At 45.2% G+C, this 17,216-nt stretch overlaps 1 protein-coding gene across 1 annotated transcript; it reads right to left on the bottom strand.

Moving 5' to 3' along the window:
- Nucleotides 1-3,888: 3,888 nt before the first annotated feature.
- On the bottom strand, nt 3,889-17,182 carry RWDD2A (RWD domain containing 2A). Its single transcript, XM_077811630.1, has 4 exons — nt 17,124-17,182; nt 14,218-14,278; nt 9,343-9,566; nt 3,889-5,397 (listed from the first exon to the last, which is right to left on the bottom strand). The coding sequence occupies exons 3-4, from the start codon at nt 9,541-9,543 to the stop codon at nt 4,720-4,722; spliced, it is 879 nt and encodes a 292-aa protein (XP_077667756.1). The 5' UTR covers nt 9,544-9,566; nt 14,218-14,278; nt 17,124-17,182; the 3' UTR covers nt 3,889-4,719.
- Nucleotides 17,183-17,216: the final 34 nt, after the last annotated feature.

Genomic DNA, 17,216 nt, shown 5'->3' with positions numbered 1-17,216 from the left:
GCCAGGCTGGACCCCTTGATGCTGAGGGCAGTTTTGCAGCCCAAGGAGCCAGTCCAGCAGAAAGGGTCTGGATACAGATACCTCAGCCGTTCTTTCATGGCTAAACCCTGACTGTGCTGACAGGCAAGAAGTGGGATGAATCATGACAGCATTGCTACCTGCCTGAAGCTCTCCCGGCATTGAAGAGAAACGCTAAAGGCTGTATTTGCTGGCTTTATGTTTAGGCTGGTTTGTGCCACTAGAACAGCCCCAATATATCAGATTACAACAGTTTTTTCCATTCATTATATACTATGAGATCCTGTCAGTATTTTTTTTTTTATTTTATTTTATCATGTCTTTCACGGTATTGGCTGCAACCACACAAAAAATAGTAACGTTTCTAATTAAGCAAAGACACTTCTTAATCACCCTTACTGAAAGACTGAAATATTGCTATACATTATTTCAATTTAGTTGCTATTTTGAAAAATAGCAAAATATTCATTTCAAATATGGTCATGTGTATTTTACTTCAGATAGGTCAGACCCAGTTAAAGTAGACATTGGTTAATAATTCTCTGGTGTGCTACATGCTCCCAAAAGACAGTGTTTCACGTATATGCAATTCACCTAGAACTGATACCATCACTGAGTGGTCTGATTCAATTCGACTAAGTTAACTTTTACACTTAATGGCACATCTGATTCCTATGCTGTTGCTTGGAAAAACGAAGCAGCAAAGACAGTGCCTCAGTGGTTCCTAACACACAGACACTTGTATTGTTCAGAAGCATTCTTCTAGTTCAATACACAGTAGGTCAATGGCATGACATTTACTGTGATACTCCACCATCAATGGGAACGCACAAAGAAATCAAATTTCTGAGATTTATCTTATTTAAATGTATTGCATTACACACATACTGCTTCAGGTGAAAGACTGCCATCTAGTGGCACCTTAGAGACTAACAAATTTATTAGAGCATAAGCTTTCGTGGGCTACAGCCCACTTCATCGGATACATAGAAGTGAACGTGTATATATATATGTTCACACATACAGATAAGTTGGAAGTTACCATACAAACTGTGAGAGGCTAATTCGTTAAGATGCGCTATTATCAGCAGGAGAAAAAAAACTTTTGTAGTGATAATCAAGATAGCCCATTTAGACAGTTGACAAGAAGGTATGAGGATACTTAAGAAAATAGATTCAATATGTGTAATGACCTCACAGTCTGTATGGTAACTTCCAACTTATCTGTGTATATATATATATTGTGACAAAGCTCTGTCCTTGCCTCCGGGGGTCCCGCGTTTCCTGGCAGATTTTGCTAGCCTCAGGGGCTCACTCTGACCCTCCACGTAACCCTTCTCTCTCTAGAGACAAGGGTAACAGTCTACTGAGCCATTTTCATCATAAGCCAGCAAGGGAGGTGAGGAGAAGTTATCCTTCTTTGCACAGTCTCTGTTGTCTCCCAGTCTCAGTGATTAATCAGAGGCCAAAGATGGGGCAGGGGGCAGCCCAGGCCCACCCTCTACTCCGGGCTCCAGCCCAGGGACCCTAATAGTATCAGCTATGGTAGCTGACCTTTTAGAAACATGACATGTACAATTCCCTGGCTTACTTCCCCCCACAGCAGCCCTCACTTCCTCAAGCTCCACTTCACCCTTACCTCAGGGCCTCCTTCCTTGTGCCTGATATGGCATGTACTACTCAGCCTCTCCAACAGCGCAACTTCCTTCCACAGCTCCTGACACGCACACTCACCTGACTAACTGGGAGGCTTTTAACTAGTTTCAGCCAGCCCCTGATTGGCTTCAGGTGTCCCAAACAACCTAGCATTCTCCCTGCCTTCTGGAAAGTTCTTAATTGACCTGGAGCAGCTGCCATTTCACTTACCCTGGTACCAGGGATTTGTTTAGCCTGGAGCTAATATATCTAGCTCCCACTACTTTTCTATAGCCATCTGGCCTTGCCCCGTCACAATATATTATATATATATTATATTACTGTATGTTCCATTCTATGCATCCGATGAAGTGGGTTGTAGCCCACGAAAGCTCATGCTCTAATAAATTTGTTAGTCTCTAAGGTGCCACAAGTACTCCTGTTCTTTTTGCGGATACAGACTAACACGGCTGCTACTCTGAAACCTGCCATCTAGTGAATCACTAACACCACTTCCTGCAACGGTGTGTGTCATCTACAAATCTACTATAGCCAGGTACTGCCTTGGTTTGTGAGACAGACAGAATGACAGATCAGAGGGGTATGGCTACAGAATGCAGAGGAGAACTGATAAAGTATACAGTAGCCATGTATGTATTAAATAGATAAAGAAAAAAGGCAAATCCAAGCCCCATGCATTTATTATTTTTTACAGTACCCAAAAGAATGCAAGGCATCTCACAGTACAGATACAAACCTCAGGTTTCAGAGTAGCAGCCGTGTTAGTCTGTATCCGTAAAAAGAAAAGGAGTACTTGTGGAACCTTAGAGACTAACAAATTTATTAGAACAGAAGCTTTCGTGAGCTACAGCTCACTTCATCGGATGCATTCAGTGGAAAATATAGTGGGGAGATTTTTATATACACAGAGACCATGAAACAATGGGTGTTACCATACACACTGTAACAAGAGTGATCAGAAAAGGTGAGCTATTACCAGCACTGCATGCATCCCATGAAGTGAGCTATAGCTCACGAAAGCTTATGCTCAAATAAATTGGTTAGTCTCTAAGGTGCTACAAGTCCTCCTTTTCTTTTTACCAGCAGGAGAGCTGGGGGGGGGGGGAAGAAGGGGGGAAGGAGAAACCTTTTGTAGTGATAATCAAGGTGGGCCATTTCCAGCACTTTACAAGAACAGGAGAAGAAATAAACAAGGGGAAATAGTTTTACTTTGTAATGACACATCCACTCCCAGTCTTTATTCAAGCCTAAGTTAATTGTATCCAGTTTGCAGATTAATTCCCATTCAGCAGTCTCTCATTGAAGTCTGTTTTTGAAGTTTTTTGGTTGAAGAATTGCCACTTTTAGGTCTGTAATCGAGTGACCAAAGAGACTGAAGTGTTCTCCGACTGGTTTTTGAATCTCACAATCCTTGGCCAGAACAGCTAAAAGCTAATATAACTGGGGAATAACAAGACAGGAGATGGAAAGGAAAGGATAGACAAATTGATAACACAATAAAATTACACGGTTTTTGAGCAAAGGCTAGGCCATAAAGGACTAAATGGGTGGTATTTTTTTCAAAATTTTGTTTTAGTAAGAAATAAAATGTTAGTTGGCTCATTTCTTATGCACTTTAAAAATGGTTTTAATACAGGCTTTACAGAGCAGGCCAGGGTGCTGCACAGACTAAAGCATGGAGCAGAGTAGTCTATTTTTGTTGTTAATGCAAAATAATTGGAGTGTGCAGCCCCTTCAACCCTCCTCTTCCCCACCCAAGCCCATACAAAAAAGTTGCTACAGGCCTAGACCTGAAGAAACTACCAAGTGTCATGCGGGTGAGGCGCCAGACAGACTACATAATTCTGAGTACTATAGTGTGAGATTGTGCAATTCGCAACCACTGCCTTGCAGGCTGCCTCATGGACCAAGAGGTGATAAATGCATGTATGGTATCAGATGTAGATTTAACAGTCATTTACACAAGTAAATATTTAAACCTCAAAAGCTTATGATTAAGGCCCTTCATTTTGGGGTTTTATTTTACTTAATTTTTCCCAGGAATTTCTGTGTTTGTTACTACAACTACCAAAAGCAGATGAAAATCATTGCAAAAAAATTATTAATTTTTTTGGGGTAATAGCAGGATTTATTTCAGAGGATGGAAGGACAGGGGGAAAGCATATAGTAAATTAATGCTTTGATGAACGGAATTCAATGTGGTTTGCTGCAGAACTAAAAGAGCACTCAAAACACAATGCCACTTCTGAGTTTACAATATATCTCTAAGCTCCAAATAAAATATTTCATTTGAATAAACAGTTTACTGTTGTAGACTTAGAACTATTAGCCTATAACTATTTACATTTAATAATTGGGCCACACCATTTGCAGCGCATACACTCAACTTCACTCTTTTCTGCTGTTTTGGGGTTTTTTAAACTTTTGAATACTTCCTTGTGTTCTGAAACATAGTTTAGTTTTCTTCCAATTTTAGTATGTAAAATCTTTCCATCGTTATCTGCTACCAGCTTGAAATGTGCACGTGGTGAGCATAAGATTCATCAGTACGTTCAGATGCGCAGGTGCTTCAGAGCTTGCATGCATGCCTGTTTGTTTATTGTGTGTATATCTTCTACACTAATACATTGCCTTACTTCAACCGGCAGCTTTGCATATACACACAGACTAATGTATTATTGTAATACAATACATTGCATGAGATTATGTATTTTCCTAATACAACAAGTTATTTTTTATACATTTGAATGATACAAAAGTAGGTCAAAAATCACAAAAAAAACTGATACTTTTGAAAACCCATGATTTTTTCAGTAAAAATTGGTTTAAACTGAAAACAAAGGCTCTTACTTATGATGTATTTAAAACAAGAGCAAAAGGGTTTATCCTTGCACCATGATTTTACTTTACATAGTTTCCATTCTTATAATAGCTATAAGCACAGTATACCAATTTCACTCAGCTTTTAATTATAGTATATCCATGAATGAACTTAAAAAAATCATTTGTAATGTGCAAAATTAAAACTATCTATACAATTGATTGTTAATTGTCTGACTGTTTACCTTCAACACCAAATAATAATTGAAAAATATGTTCACTTTGATGCTGTTTAAGGAATTCTAAGAATTGGCCAAGATCCATGTGATAGTCATTCCTCAGTCCATAATCACCATGTGCCTGGAACTGTAAATCTTCAAAAGTATGAAAGAGATGAAGCTTCTCCCCATTTCCTTCCGTTTCCATACTCTCAACATGTTTGCAGGAAATGTGTTTCCAGTTAGGATATCTAATAACATGCCAGAACTCCTCAGCGTTTTCTTTGAGCCCCTCCACACAGATGATACCAGGTTTCCCTGTTAGGCAGAAACCAGTCAAATTTAATTGCTTCGCGCAATCAAAGATTTTCTTTTTCAGTTCCTGTCTATATATATGATGGCTATAGATCCACATTCGATGAAAAATTATTTTTACTGCCTTTTCTTTTGGAGAAGTTTCAGAAGAGACATCGCTGTTTTGGAAATAAGATGCACTGTTGTCTCGTACCCACTGCACAGCCGCACATACACACAGTTCACCTGAATCCAAAGAACTGATGTGAGAAGTGAGATGTTTATTGAGCTGCAGTTGATTCTGTCTGTTTAGTGCCTCTGATCTTGCAAATAGTTGCGGTGCTGAATGAGGGTAGCTGTGAGGCAAGGATACATGCAAGTCTACTTTTACCTTAAAATTAAGGGAGGAGGAAAAAGAGAAACATGAAATCAGATCTACAAGTACTGAAATGCATATTACAGTAACAGGAATTTCAGGAACCATATCCTGCACTCCACACAGGAATGCCTCAGCTAACACCCATTGTTTCATGTTCTCTACGTATATAAATGTCCTCACTGTATTTTCCACTGAATGCATCCGATGAAGTGAGCTGTAACTCACGAAAGCTTATGCTCAAATAAATTGGTTAGTCTCTAAGGTGCCACAAGTACTCCTTTTCTTTTTGCGAATACAGACTAACACGGCTGTTACTCTGAAACCTATCAGCTAATGACAGTTTAGAAAGTTACTTACAGCAGTAATCCTCAGGGGTGGGGAGACTGCTGGTATGTTTCCATACGCAGCCCATAGGTCTCCTCCTCTCCCCCACAAAGGGTTTAAAGTAGACTCACCCTCCTTTAGATATGCCTTTCTCTGCCAAGGAAATAAGATATGATCAAATAAAATTGCCACAACCTAAAAAAAATAGCATATTTTCTTCTTGGTCATGGATCCCTTCATCTCTTTTTGGCTGTTCTCTTTATTTTGTCCCAGCTCACTGTGTCCATGCCTGCAACATCCCCATCATGTGGTTGATCTTTCTTGCTTCATAGACTAATGTTGCAAGTCTGTAGTAGGCACGTGGTTATCCCTGAAGAGAAGCTGGAGTACGACTGCACATGTTCTTAGGTGGCTGTGCTGAGCATAGCTAGGCAGAGCAGGCAGCTGCTTCAATGTAAACTGCAATTCCAGAAAGAGCCATAGGGGCAAGTGACTTTCAAGAATCCTACTATTACTCTGTTTTTGTAACAGAGCAGGGGTCGGCAACCTTTCAGAAGTGGAGTGCCAAGTCTTCATTTATTCCCCCTAATTTAAGGTTTTGCGTGCCAGTAATACATTTTAACGATTTTAGAAGAGCTCTCTCTAAAAGTCTATATTATGTAATGAAACTAGTGTTGTATGTAAAGTAAACAAGGTTATTAAAATGTTTAAGAAGCTTCATTTAAAATTAAATTAAAATGCAGATCTTATCAGTTTAGTGCAGTGGTTCTTAACCTGGGGTGCAAGTCGCCCTTTCTGGGGGTGCGAGACATGCGAGATTTTTTTAGAAGGTAAATCATCGAAAACACAAATTAAGCACAGGCACATAAGTACAACTACTTTGTTTCATCAAACCGATGTATTTATTAACATTAGACATTTTTTAACAATTACTGTAATATGCAAACAAAGTTAAGTTTTTAAGTTTTCAACTTTTTAAGCTAATTGTAGTGTAATTTTTGATAAGGGGTGAGAGAACATATTTTGAGAACTCCAGACCGTCAGCGGGCTGAGCGGGGCCGGGTGTAGCGTATTAAATTGCTCCCCATAGTAATGTGCTACTTACAGCTGCCAGTCCTAATGATCTGAGCAGCATGTTAAGGGGATGGGGAACTGGGGTGGTTGGATAGGCGTGGGAGTCCCAGGGGACTCAGGGAGTCGGGGGTGTGGATAGGGGTTGGGGCAGTCAGGGGACGGGGGATTGGATGGGGGGTGGGGTCCTGGGAGGGAGCAGGCAGGGGGGCTTGGATGGGTGGAGGGTTCTGATGGGGGCAGTCAGGGGGCAGGGGAAGGGGGGTTGGATGGGTCAGGGATTATGAAGGGGGCAGTCAGGGGCAGGAAGTGGGCCAGCTGTTTGGGGAGGCACAGCCTTCCCTACCCCAGTGTAGTGTATTAAATTTCTCCCTGTAGGAATGTGCTACTTACAGCGTACTACTTAGGGCTGCCAGCCTTGGTGCTCCGCAAATAGCACGTTCCTATGGGGAGAAATTTAATACACTACACCAGCGGACAGAACCCCAGACCGGCGGTGGCTGAGCGGCTCAGCCCGCTGCCGGCCTGGGGTCCCGGCCACCGGCCCTGCTCAGCCCACTGCCGGCCTGGGGTTCCGTTGACCCAGACTGGCAGCAAGCTGAGCGGGGGCGGCGGTTGGAACCCCGGCTGGCAGCAGCGTGCCAGTAAAAATCGGCTCGCGTGCCACCGGTTGCGAACACCTGTAATAGAGGAATGGCAAGCCCCAGGTGTCTGACAACTTTCCGCACCATCAGATGCTCGCTCTCTCTCTCTGCACCCACTCACATTCTCATCCACTCACACTCTACTTGTGAGAATGAAAAAGAACTTTCTCAGTTTTACAACTTGCATATGGAGACAAAACACCTGAGGGAAGAGTGGTTATGTAACATAGTGCAACAAGCATCCCGTAGTGGATGCTACTGTCACTCAATTTGACCACACAAAAAGAAAATGAAAGGTGACTGAAACCTCTCAGTTCTTCATAAACAAAAAAAGCCATGTGTGGTGAAGGAGTGGTGACTGCTATTCAGAGTAATATAGATGAGGCAATTGTAGGCCAACCAATTACTGGAATACTTCGTTCAAGGGATATTTCCATTGTGCAGAATACTACACAAGTAAACAAATGTAAATAATTCTATCTTAAGAACTTGACAGAGCAAGGGTGGACAATATTCTGAAACAAGAATATCCAAACATTGGAATATTTTTAATATATGGATGTCCTATTATAAAAATTAGCCATTATTCCCATTTGTTATCAGAGTATTTCTACCTTAATACCAAAACAGAGGAGCTCTCCTGAGGGTATGGGCTAAATGACCCAAACATTCACAACTTAAATCTGTGGGTGATTCCTGCTATCCTGCAGTTAATCACCTACTTCTAACATAATTCATAAACTTTCTTCTAATCAGAGCGTGATATGGCATTAACTTTGCAAACACTACATAATCTGGATCTCCAATGTATATATGACTAGACATCTATGACTCACAAACTAGATATTCTTGTTATTTTTCTTTTATCATTTGAAACAACAATGAAATGTTTTGGACCTTATACTGAAAAATGATAAGCACTTCTATTTCCCATTTATATTTGTGGGAGTTGCGAGTACTCAGAACCTTTCAAAGCCCAAATATACCATCAGTTTTTAAGCAGAACTCCCACTGATTATGCTTAAGAACTGTGGCATGATATAGTCTCATCTTGGGCCCACAGTGTTTTAAAAAATCCAAGTCTGGCGACAACAAAATATATTTAATAGAACGCCCTTAACCTAGCCTATCCCTACAATTATTAGGTTCATCAGTAAAAGGGATGAGCTAGAACCTGCATGCCAAAGGTCATATCATCTCCTTACGTACAAAAACGTATAAAGGAGAAAATTTTTTAAAAACTTTACAAAGATCTCCTTGCCCTGTTTCCCTCACCACTGATGATGCAGCGGGCTTAAGTGGCCATCAGGCCATTGGCCCCCCCATGTATCCACCACCTTCCGCCTGCCCAAAGGGGATGCAAGTTGCAGATTGAAAATTAGAGCTGGGAGGACTTACAGTAGAACTTCAGAGTTAGAAACACCAGAGTTATGAACTGGTGTTTGTAAAGGGGGGGAGGGCAAATACAGTACTGTGTTAAACGTAAACTACTAAAAAAATAAAGGAAAAGCAGCATTTTTCTTCTGCAGAGTAAAGTTTCAAGCTGTATTAAGTCAAGGTTCAGGTGTAAACTTTTGAAAGAACAACCATAATGTTTTGTTCAGTTATGAACATTTCAGAGTTACGAATAACCTTCATTTCCCAAGGTGTTCGAAATGCTGAGGTTCTACTGTAGGTACATGTTTGCTGCACTCCATGCCAACCAGCAGAGTGCAGCAGAGGGCCCAAAGGATAATTGAGTCCTTTTCTCCTTCAAACAAAAATTATTATTCACTACAAAACATGAACTCTGTGCATTTTTTATGGAGACTATAAATATTTGGTAAAAACACAGCATGGAACATCTTTTTTTGATGACTGCAGTGCAAAACTAAGAAAACTGCATAGTTAAAAACAAAATGTAAATGGAAGTTCTCACCTTTGGTTCATCAATATCAACAGAAATTGAATATTCAATCCGCGGTGGCAGTCCTTCTTTTATATTTTTCAAATACATCTGCACATAAGTAAGAGCATTTTTGTCCTGAAGGCTTATTTCTCCTTTATTAGGAAACATTGAAAAGAGCATTTCCATTTCCAACAGCTGAAGTTCAAGACATTCTTTCACCGTGATAGCCATGTTACAGCTGTAAACCCAGACACCTGAAAATGGAAGAGATCTTATTAGCAATAATGTTTCTGAAACTGTAGCAATAATCTTCTATCAGTCAATATAATCTTTTTGGGTTTTGTCTTATAACAAAAAAAGAACAATTATGAAAAAAAAATGAAGTCAGCCATAAAGCTGTTTAATTTCCAAGAGGAAAAAAACCTACATTAAAATGGAGTTAAGGTTGAAAGTGCAGAGTAGTTAAAGGATAAAACATTACAGGAACGTTGTTGTGATAGCTGCTTTGGAATCATAGCATATTCAAAGCCTATTACACTGAGAGTGACAAGTGCTATAGAATACAGATATAACAATTATAAAGTCAGTATAATAGTATATGTGTATTTATGGGCTTGTTAGCAATTGTATTCCTGGCTAAATGGGTATGATGAAGAATGCTTCCTGCAGGAACTAAAGATAATGGGCATTAATTAATGCAAATATGTAATACTGAAACAATAGGGGGTCACTAGTCTTCTGCAGTTTCATCCCCTGGGGAAAAACAAACATACTGGTCTGACCTGGTACATAGGCTTAGCAGACACAGAATTTGAAAATGTACAAAAATAACTCAGACTCAAGGTACAGCTACACTGCAATAAAAAAAAAAATCCGCAGCACTAAGTCTTAAAGCCCAGGTCAATTGACTTGCGTTCCCAGGGATCCAGCTGCAGGGCTAAAAATGCAGTATAGATGGTCGGGCTGGAGACCAGGCTCTGAGACCCACCCCCTTTTCAGGATTTCAGAGCCTTGGCTCCAGCACAAGCCGAACATTTACACTGCATTTTACAGCCCAGCAGCCTGAGCCTTGTGAACTGGAATCAGCTGACCCAGGCCAGCCATAGCTGTGTCCGAGGCTCTTTAATTGCAATGTACACATATCCTCAGATACCTTCCGAAAACTAACAGGCATGAGGAAGGAGCTGAACTATTTTAGACCCACCAGGGTCTCCATTGGGAAGGTGGGGAATCACCTGATAAGCCAGGCATGCATATAAGCTGTTTATTGTTCTTTGATATGCTTTTGTTCTGAATAAATAGTACTTTGCTCTATGAAGGTTGCTCTGTTTAACCCTGTCATTACCGCTCAGAGAACAGAACTGACGCTGCTGAACTGAATTCACACCCGCTGAGGTGATCAGAGTGAAATATAGGGGTTTGCAACTAAAGGCCTCAGTCGGGAGAATCACAGGATTCTGCCTCCAGAAAGCTGACAGCTGGAAGCCTCAGACCTAAGTGAGTGGCCTCAAGGACATTAACTTAGGCACTGGGACAACAGTGATTATCCCAAAAACAAACCCAAGAAGTTCAGCATTAAGATTACAGTTAAACTCAAATATGTTATAATATGGAAATGCAGTTAATACGCCCAAAGGAACTGTAATTTTGTCCCCTAGGTACACAATGCAATAACCGTTTTATTATGATTAAGGCATATTAAAGGTTTTGGTCTCTGATTAAACTGATTTTTAAAGAAGGGTTTTTAAAGAGGGTCTTCCCTCTCATAGGTTTCCTCTATGATGCCACTATCTTACTGTACCATTTTTAAACTAATTTAACTCAAATTAGTTATTGAATTTACTTGTAAATACTCAGAATATTCATTCTGTACCCAAAATAAATTCTGTTGTAAATTTGGGAAGGAGATTCTGTAACTTTTCCACACACAAACTGAATCCCTGCTTTTGTGCAAAACAAAACTCGTCCTTAGCTCTGGAGCTTAACTGATGCTCCAGAACTTAACCCACTAAAAAAACCCACCCCCTTTTCTAAAAAATTAAGGGTATAATCCTGCAAAAAATTATACGTGTTAAACTTTATGCTTATGCTTAACTTGTGCATTTGAGCAGTCCCGTTGAGTTCAGTGGTACTTCTTACATGTGTAAAATTAAGCACGTGTGAAAGTTTTCCTAATGTAAATCTAAAAAAAGTTCTAAACACGTGCAGCAGGAGTGTAATCTCTCTGACACTATCCATTACTCCACAATGGATTTGTAAAATCGCCTCAGACCAGACCTGCCTCAATGTTTAGGGGCACACAACAGCGTGGACTTAGCCAGTATTACCAAAATGCTTCACGAGCCTTAGCACGGTACAGAGCCGGGGGATGCTACAGCGCGGTCTGTCTCTGGGAAAGACACCGCAGAGTCAATGTAGATAAAACAAGCTGTGTGGGTGGGGCTCAGCCGCACAACTGGGGCTGGGGCGGGGTCTGGCCGCAACCCTGCCCAGGGCCGCATGTCACGGAGACGGCTGCGGGCCCGCCTGACGCTCGCGGGATGTGCGCTGCGGCCCTTCCCTCCGAGCCGCTCAGGCGACTCCAGATGCTCTGCCCTCTGGAGCTGAACCCAGCGCAGTGCGGCTCGAGAGCCAGGCCTCGCCACGCGCGGGCAAATGAACGTGAGCAGAGACTGCCCAGCGCGCCCGAGTCAGTCAGCCGACCTCTCCGGGCCGCGCCCGCTGGGTGCACGCGGCCGCTTCGTTACCAACGGCCGGTGGCGGGTGCCCGTGAGCCGCTCTTCTCACAGCCGCGCGCCCTTGCCCCGTCCATGCTGGCGGGGCTGACTGAGACGGTGACCGAAGCCAGCTGAGCACAGTTCTTTCTGCTCTGCTGATGCCAGGGGACGTGCCTCAGCCTTTGCTAGTGACGCGGAAGGGGCGGGTGGGGTCTCTGCCCCGTTCCCCACCGGGGGCCGGGCTCAGCAAGAAATGGTCGCGCTGCCAAACCCCTCACCCAACGCGAGGGCGGGGGCGCTGGGGGAGACTCTCCCCAGACCGCAATGGGGGCGGGGCTGTGGGTTACGTAAGCACGGCGCACACTCATCCTCTGGCCGCGCGCAGCCCCGTGCGAGAGGCGGCCAGGGCTGGGCAGCCTGTGGGCCAGGGAACAGCTTAGCTCGGGGGCAGCTGGGAGCAGAGGCACGGAGCGCCATGGGGGTGGCCCTAGCCCGACTTCTTCCTGTGGCTGCAGACCCTACAGCACAGAACCTGCAGTCCCCCCTCTGAAGGGCTCCTGTTCGCTGGTCCAGTGTGTGGAGCAAGGAAAGACAATGTGTCCATTAATACATATAACCTTGTGAACACTGCAAGCAAAACAACGGTTACAACAGGGGCAGGGCCGGCACGAGGTTTTTTTGCACCCCCAAGCTCCTAGAGCGCAACTGCCCGAGCCAAAAAAAAATGGATGGCCAGAATGCCTCCCTTGGAATTGGGCCGCCCCAAGCACATGCTTGCTTTGCTGGTGCCTAGAGCCGGTCCTGAACGGGTAGCGTTGCAAAGGAAAACTTGGCATGGAAATAGCCCTTTATTTGCCCCCAGAGTTTTGCATTATGATGAGTTTAACCCTTTGAAAAAATATAAACAGGGCATGCACCATAGTTGTTGAACTTAATGGGGCAAACTACATAATTGTAATCAGTGCTGCAAAGCTCTGCAAATGTATAACCCATTTTGTGGATGTGGAAGCTGCCCGCATAGAGAGTGATTTTTGCACAAGTTTCCACAAAGTCAGCTTCAAAGGGAGGCAGAGCACTGACCCACACTGCCACCCAGTCCACTGCTCTGGACCCACAACCTCTTCTAGCTGAACACCCACGGAAGGATTCACTGGGTATGGTTACATTTGGAAATGTTTTGGCTACTTTAAGAGCTCAGACTAGATCAGTGATTCTCAACAGGTGTACACCTACCCCGGGGTACACAGAGGTCTTCCAAGGGTACATCAACTCATCTAGAGATTTGCCTAGTTTTACAAAGTCTGAAATGTGATGAAGAGGATCATCCACCTTCCTCTCAATGCTGTATATGTGCAGCAATGGGGAACAGAGGGCTTGGACCGGGGTGGGCAAACTTTTGGGCCTGAGGGCCACATTGGGGTAAGGAAATTGTATGGGGGTCCATGAATACTCATGAAATTGGGGGTAGGAGTGCGGGAGGGGGTGCGGGCTCTCCGGTGGGGCCAGAAATGAGGAATTCAGGATGCGGGAGTTGGGCTGGGGATGAGAGGCTTGGGGTACAAGAGGGGGCTCTGAACTGGGATCGAGGGGTTTGGAGGGTGGGAGGGGGATCAGGGCTGTGGCAGGGGATTGGGGCACGGGCGGGGGGAGGCTCAGGGGTGCAGGCTCTGGGGGCTTACCGCGAGCAGCTCCTTGAAGCATGTCCCCCCTCCGGCTCCGAGGTGCAGCCAGGTGGCTCTTCACGCTGCCTCGTCTGCAGGCATCACCCCTGCACCTCCCCCCCCCGGCCACGCCTCCGAGTACTAGGAGCCGGAGGCGGGTCATGCCGGTTGCTTCCTGGGAGCTGCGCGGAGCCGGGCAAACCCCCGACCCCACTCCCCGAGGGGAGCTGAGGGCCAGATTAAATGGTCTGATGGGCCAGATGTGGCCAGCAGGCTGTAGTTTGCCCACCCCTGGCTTGGATCATCTCCATCTTGTCAGCTAAGTCAGTTTCAACACTGGTCAGTTACTGCCTACCTTGGAGGACAGAAATGCAGCAGGAGACACTTGGTAGAAGGAGCTGTCAACAGTATTGCCAACCCAAAGTGTCCAAAACTCATGAGTAGAACCCTGTGTTTTTCATAAATGCAAAATGACACACCATAAAATGAAAAACATCTGTTAAAATGACATAAAATAAAAAACTCACTCAGCAGCAGTGGCTTCTATCCAAGGGGCTGGGTCCAGCTTCTCGGTCTGGGTGTTACGATCTGCCACACAGAGACACAGAGCCATTTAGGTTTGGTCCAGCTTCCCCGATGATGGGGGCGGCTAGGCCAAATTTGAGTGAGAGGCACTGTGATCCCATATCCCAGATTGCAATGCCCGGAGTGGGGAAGTGGGACCAGCCCTGCAGGACAGGAGACACCACTGCAGGTTGAGGTACTCTGCAACCGCCTGCCCAGGGCCGACACCACCCACCTTCGATCCCCCCCACCCAAAAGACAGAATCTGACCCATCCATTCCCGGGGCCTCCTGACTATCTGGGGACAGAACACACACCCTCTCCCCCCACCCCGCAACCCTCCAGGACCTCTCACCCATCCGGGGGCAGGACCTGATCTCCCCCCAGGACCTCCCACTCCTCCAGATGGAGGACCCAATGCATCCAGAAGGAGGAGAGGGAACAGAACATAAGAATGGCCATACTGGCCAAAGGTCAGACCAAAGGTCCATCCAGCCCAGTATCCTGTCTCCCAACAGTGGCCAATGCCAGGTGCCCCAGAGGGAGTGAACCTAACAGGTAATGATCTAGTGATCTCTCTCCTGCCAGCCATCTCCACCCTTTGACAAACACAGGCTAGGGACACCATTCTTTACCCATCCCGGCTAATAGCCATTAATGTACTTAACCACCATTAATTCATCCAGTTCTCTTTTAAACCCTGTTATAGCCCTAACCTTCACGACCTCCTCAGGCAAGGAGTTCCACAGGTTGACTGTGCACTGTGTGGAAAAAGAACTTCCTTTTATTTGTTTTAAACCTGCTACCCATTACTTTCATTTGGTGGCCCCTAGTTCTTATATTATGGGAACAAGTAAATAACTTTTCCTTATTCACTTTCTCCACACCACTCATGATTTTCTATACCTCCATTATATCGCTCCCTTAGTTTCCTCTTTTCCAAGCTGAAAAGTCCTAGCCTCTTTAATTTCCCCTCATATGGGACCCGTTCCAAATCCCTAATCATTTTAGTTGCCCTTTTCTGAACCTTTTCTAATGCCAGTATATCTTTTTTAAGATGAGGGGACCACATCTGTATGCAGTATGGATTTATATAAGGGCAATAAGATATTCTCCATCTTATTCTCTATCCCCTTTTTAATGATTCCTAACATCCTGTTTGCTTTTTTGACTGCCTCTTCACACTGTGTGGACGTCTTCAGAGGACTATCCATGATGACTCCAAAAACTTTCTCTTGATTAGTTGTAGCTAAATTAGCCCCCATCATATTGTATGTATAGTTGGGTTATTTTTTCCAATGTGCATTACTTTACATTTATCCACATTAAATTTCATTTGCCATTTTGTTGCCCAATCACTTAGTTTTGAGAGATCTTTTTGAAGTTCTTCACAGTCTGCTTTGGTCTTAACTATCTTGAGCAGTTTAGGATCATCTGCAAACTTTGCCACCTCACTGTTTACCCCTTTCTCCAGATAATTTATGAATAAGTTGTATAGGATTGGTCCTAGGACTGACCCTTGGGGAACACCACTAGTTACCTCTCTCCATGCTGAAAATTTATCAGAATAGAGAAAATGAAATAAGAAATTTCCCAGAATATAATATTTGTTTTTTAAATTTAAGAATGTCACAGAGCTCTCTGCTCATGAGAACCTAAAAGTCCAGAAAACTAGTATAAAAATCATGAGATTTTGAAAACAATGTATTTTGAGGTTTTTACATTTGCCTATTGCATTAAGGCAGGGGTGGGCAAACTATGGCCCGCGGGAACGTCCTGCCCAGCCTCTGAGCTCCTGGCCGGGGAGGCTAGCCCCCGGCCTCTCCCCCAGGATCCCCCCTCCCCTGCAGCTATGCTGCCACGCAGACAGCACTCTGGCCTGCCGCTCCTGTCAGGCAGCGCAGCAGCATGGCTGGCTCCAGTCTGGTACGGGGGCAGGGAGCAAGGGTGGATAAAGGGGCAAGGGGTCCCGAGGGGCAGTCAGGGGACAGGGGGCGGTTGGATGGGGCAGAGGTTCTGGTGGGGCGGTTAGGGGTGGAGGTTCAGGTGATGGTGGTCAGGGGATGGGGAACAGGGGGGCAGTTAGGGACAGGGGTCCTGGGAGGGGGCAGTTAGGGACAGGGGTCCTGGGAGGGGGCGTGGGAGTCCCAGGGGGGCCTGTCAGAGGGCGGGGGTGTGGATAGGGGTCATGGCAGTCAGGGGACAGGGAGTGTGGGGGGGTTGGATAGGAGGTGGGGTCCCAGGGGGCGGTTAGGGGCAGGGGTCCTGGGAGGGGGCCGTCAGGGGTCAAGGAGCAGGGGGGTTGGATGGGTCAGAGTTCTGAGGGGGGCAGGAAGTGGGAGGGGGTAGATAGGGAGCAGGAGCCAGGCTGTTCAGGGAGCCACGACCTTCCCTACCGGGTCCTCCATACAGTTGCGCAACCCCGATGTGGCCCTCGGGCCAAAAAGTTTGCCCACCCTAAGGTTTTCTTCACAGGGTCATGTTTTCTACATTTTACCCAAAACCATGAGGAGCAGAAAGTTTATTTTTCTTTTGAAAAAACTAAAGTCAAAATTCTCCCCCACCCCCTGACTCCAGGAGCTGGAGCTTTAGGAAAAAAGGCCAAATGTTGCACGGCTCACAATAAAATGGGGAAACTGGCCACTCAGCCCAAGACCTCAGCCCCAACCCATGCTCCATCCCACCCTGCTGCCCTTCTCCAGAGAGCAAGGCCATCCACCGCCCGCTTCAGTCTGGGACTCGCCCACACTCTGAAACCCCGCCCCTCACTGGGCCCCTACGACCCCCAGGTGCCGCCGAACACCGTCCCACAGCCCCGCCCCCGCGACACGAGCACCTTCCCGCTTAGCCCCGCCCCATCCTGGCTCACCTCCCGGCGGAGCTCCGCCCCCCGCGACGAGAGAAGGTCCCCAGGCGGGGATAGCGCTGGGCGGACGGAACGCTCGGCCAAGCAACGCTCAAG

The sequence above is a fragment of the Eretmochelys imbricata genome, chromosome 3 (assembly GCF_965152235.1).
Source record: "Eretmochelys imbricata isolate rEreImb1 chromosome 3, rEreImb1.hap1, whole genome shotgun sequence".
Lineage (NCBI taxonomy): Eukaryota > Metazoa > Chordata > Testudines > Cheloniidae > Eretmochelys > Eretmochelys imbricata.
The sequence above is the reverse complement of the archived record's forward strand: the minus strand, read 5'-3'. Positions and strand labels throughout refer to the sequence as shown.

What these genes read in the sequence shown, in the direction of transcription:
- RWDD2A (XM_077811630.1), bottom strand. Translation starts at nt 9,543, where the DNA reads ATGGCTATCACGGTGAAAGAATGTCTTGAACTTCAGCTGTTGGAAATG. An exon ending in TTGATATTGATGAACCAAAG is followed by an intron (nt 5,398 to 9,342) that starts GTGAGAACTTCC and finishes CTTAATTTTAAG; the next exon opens with GTAAAAGTAGACTTGCATGT.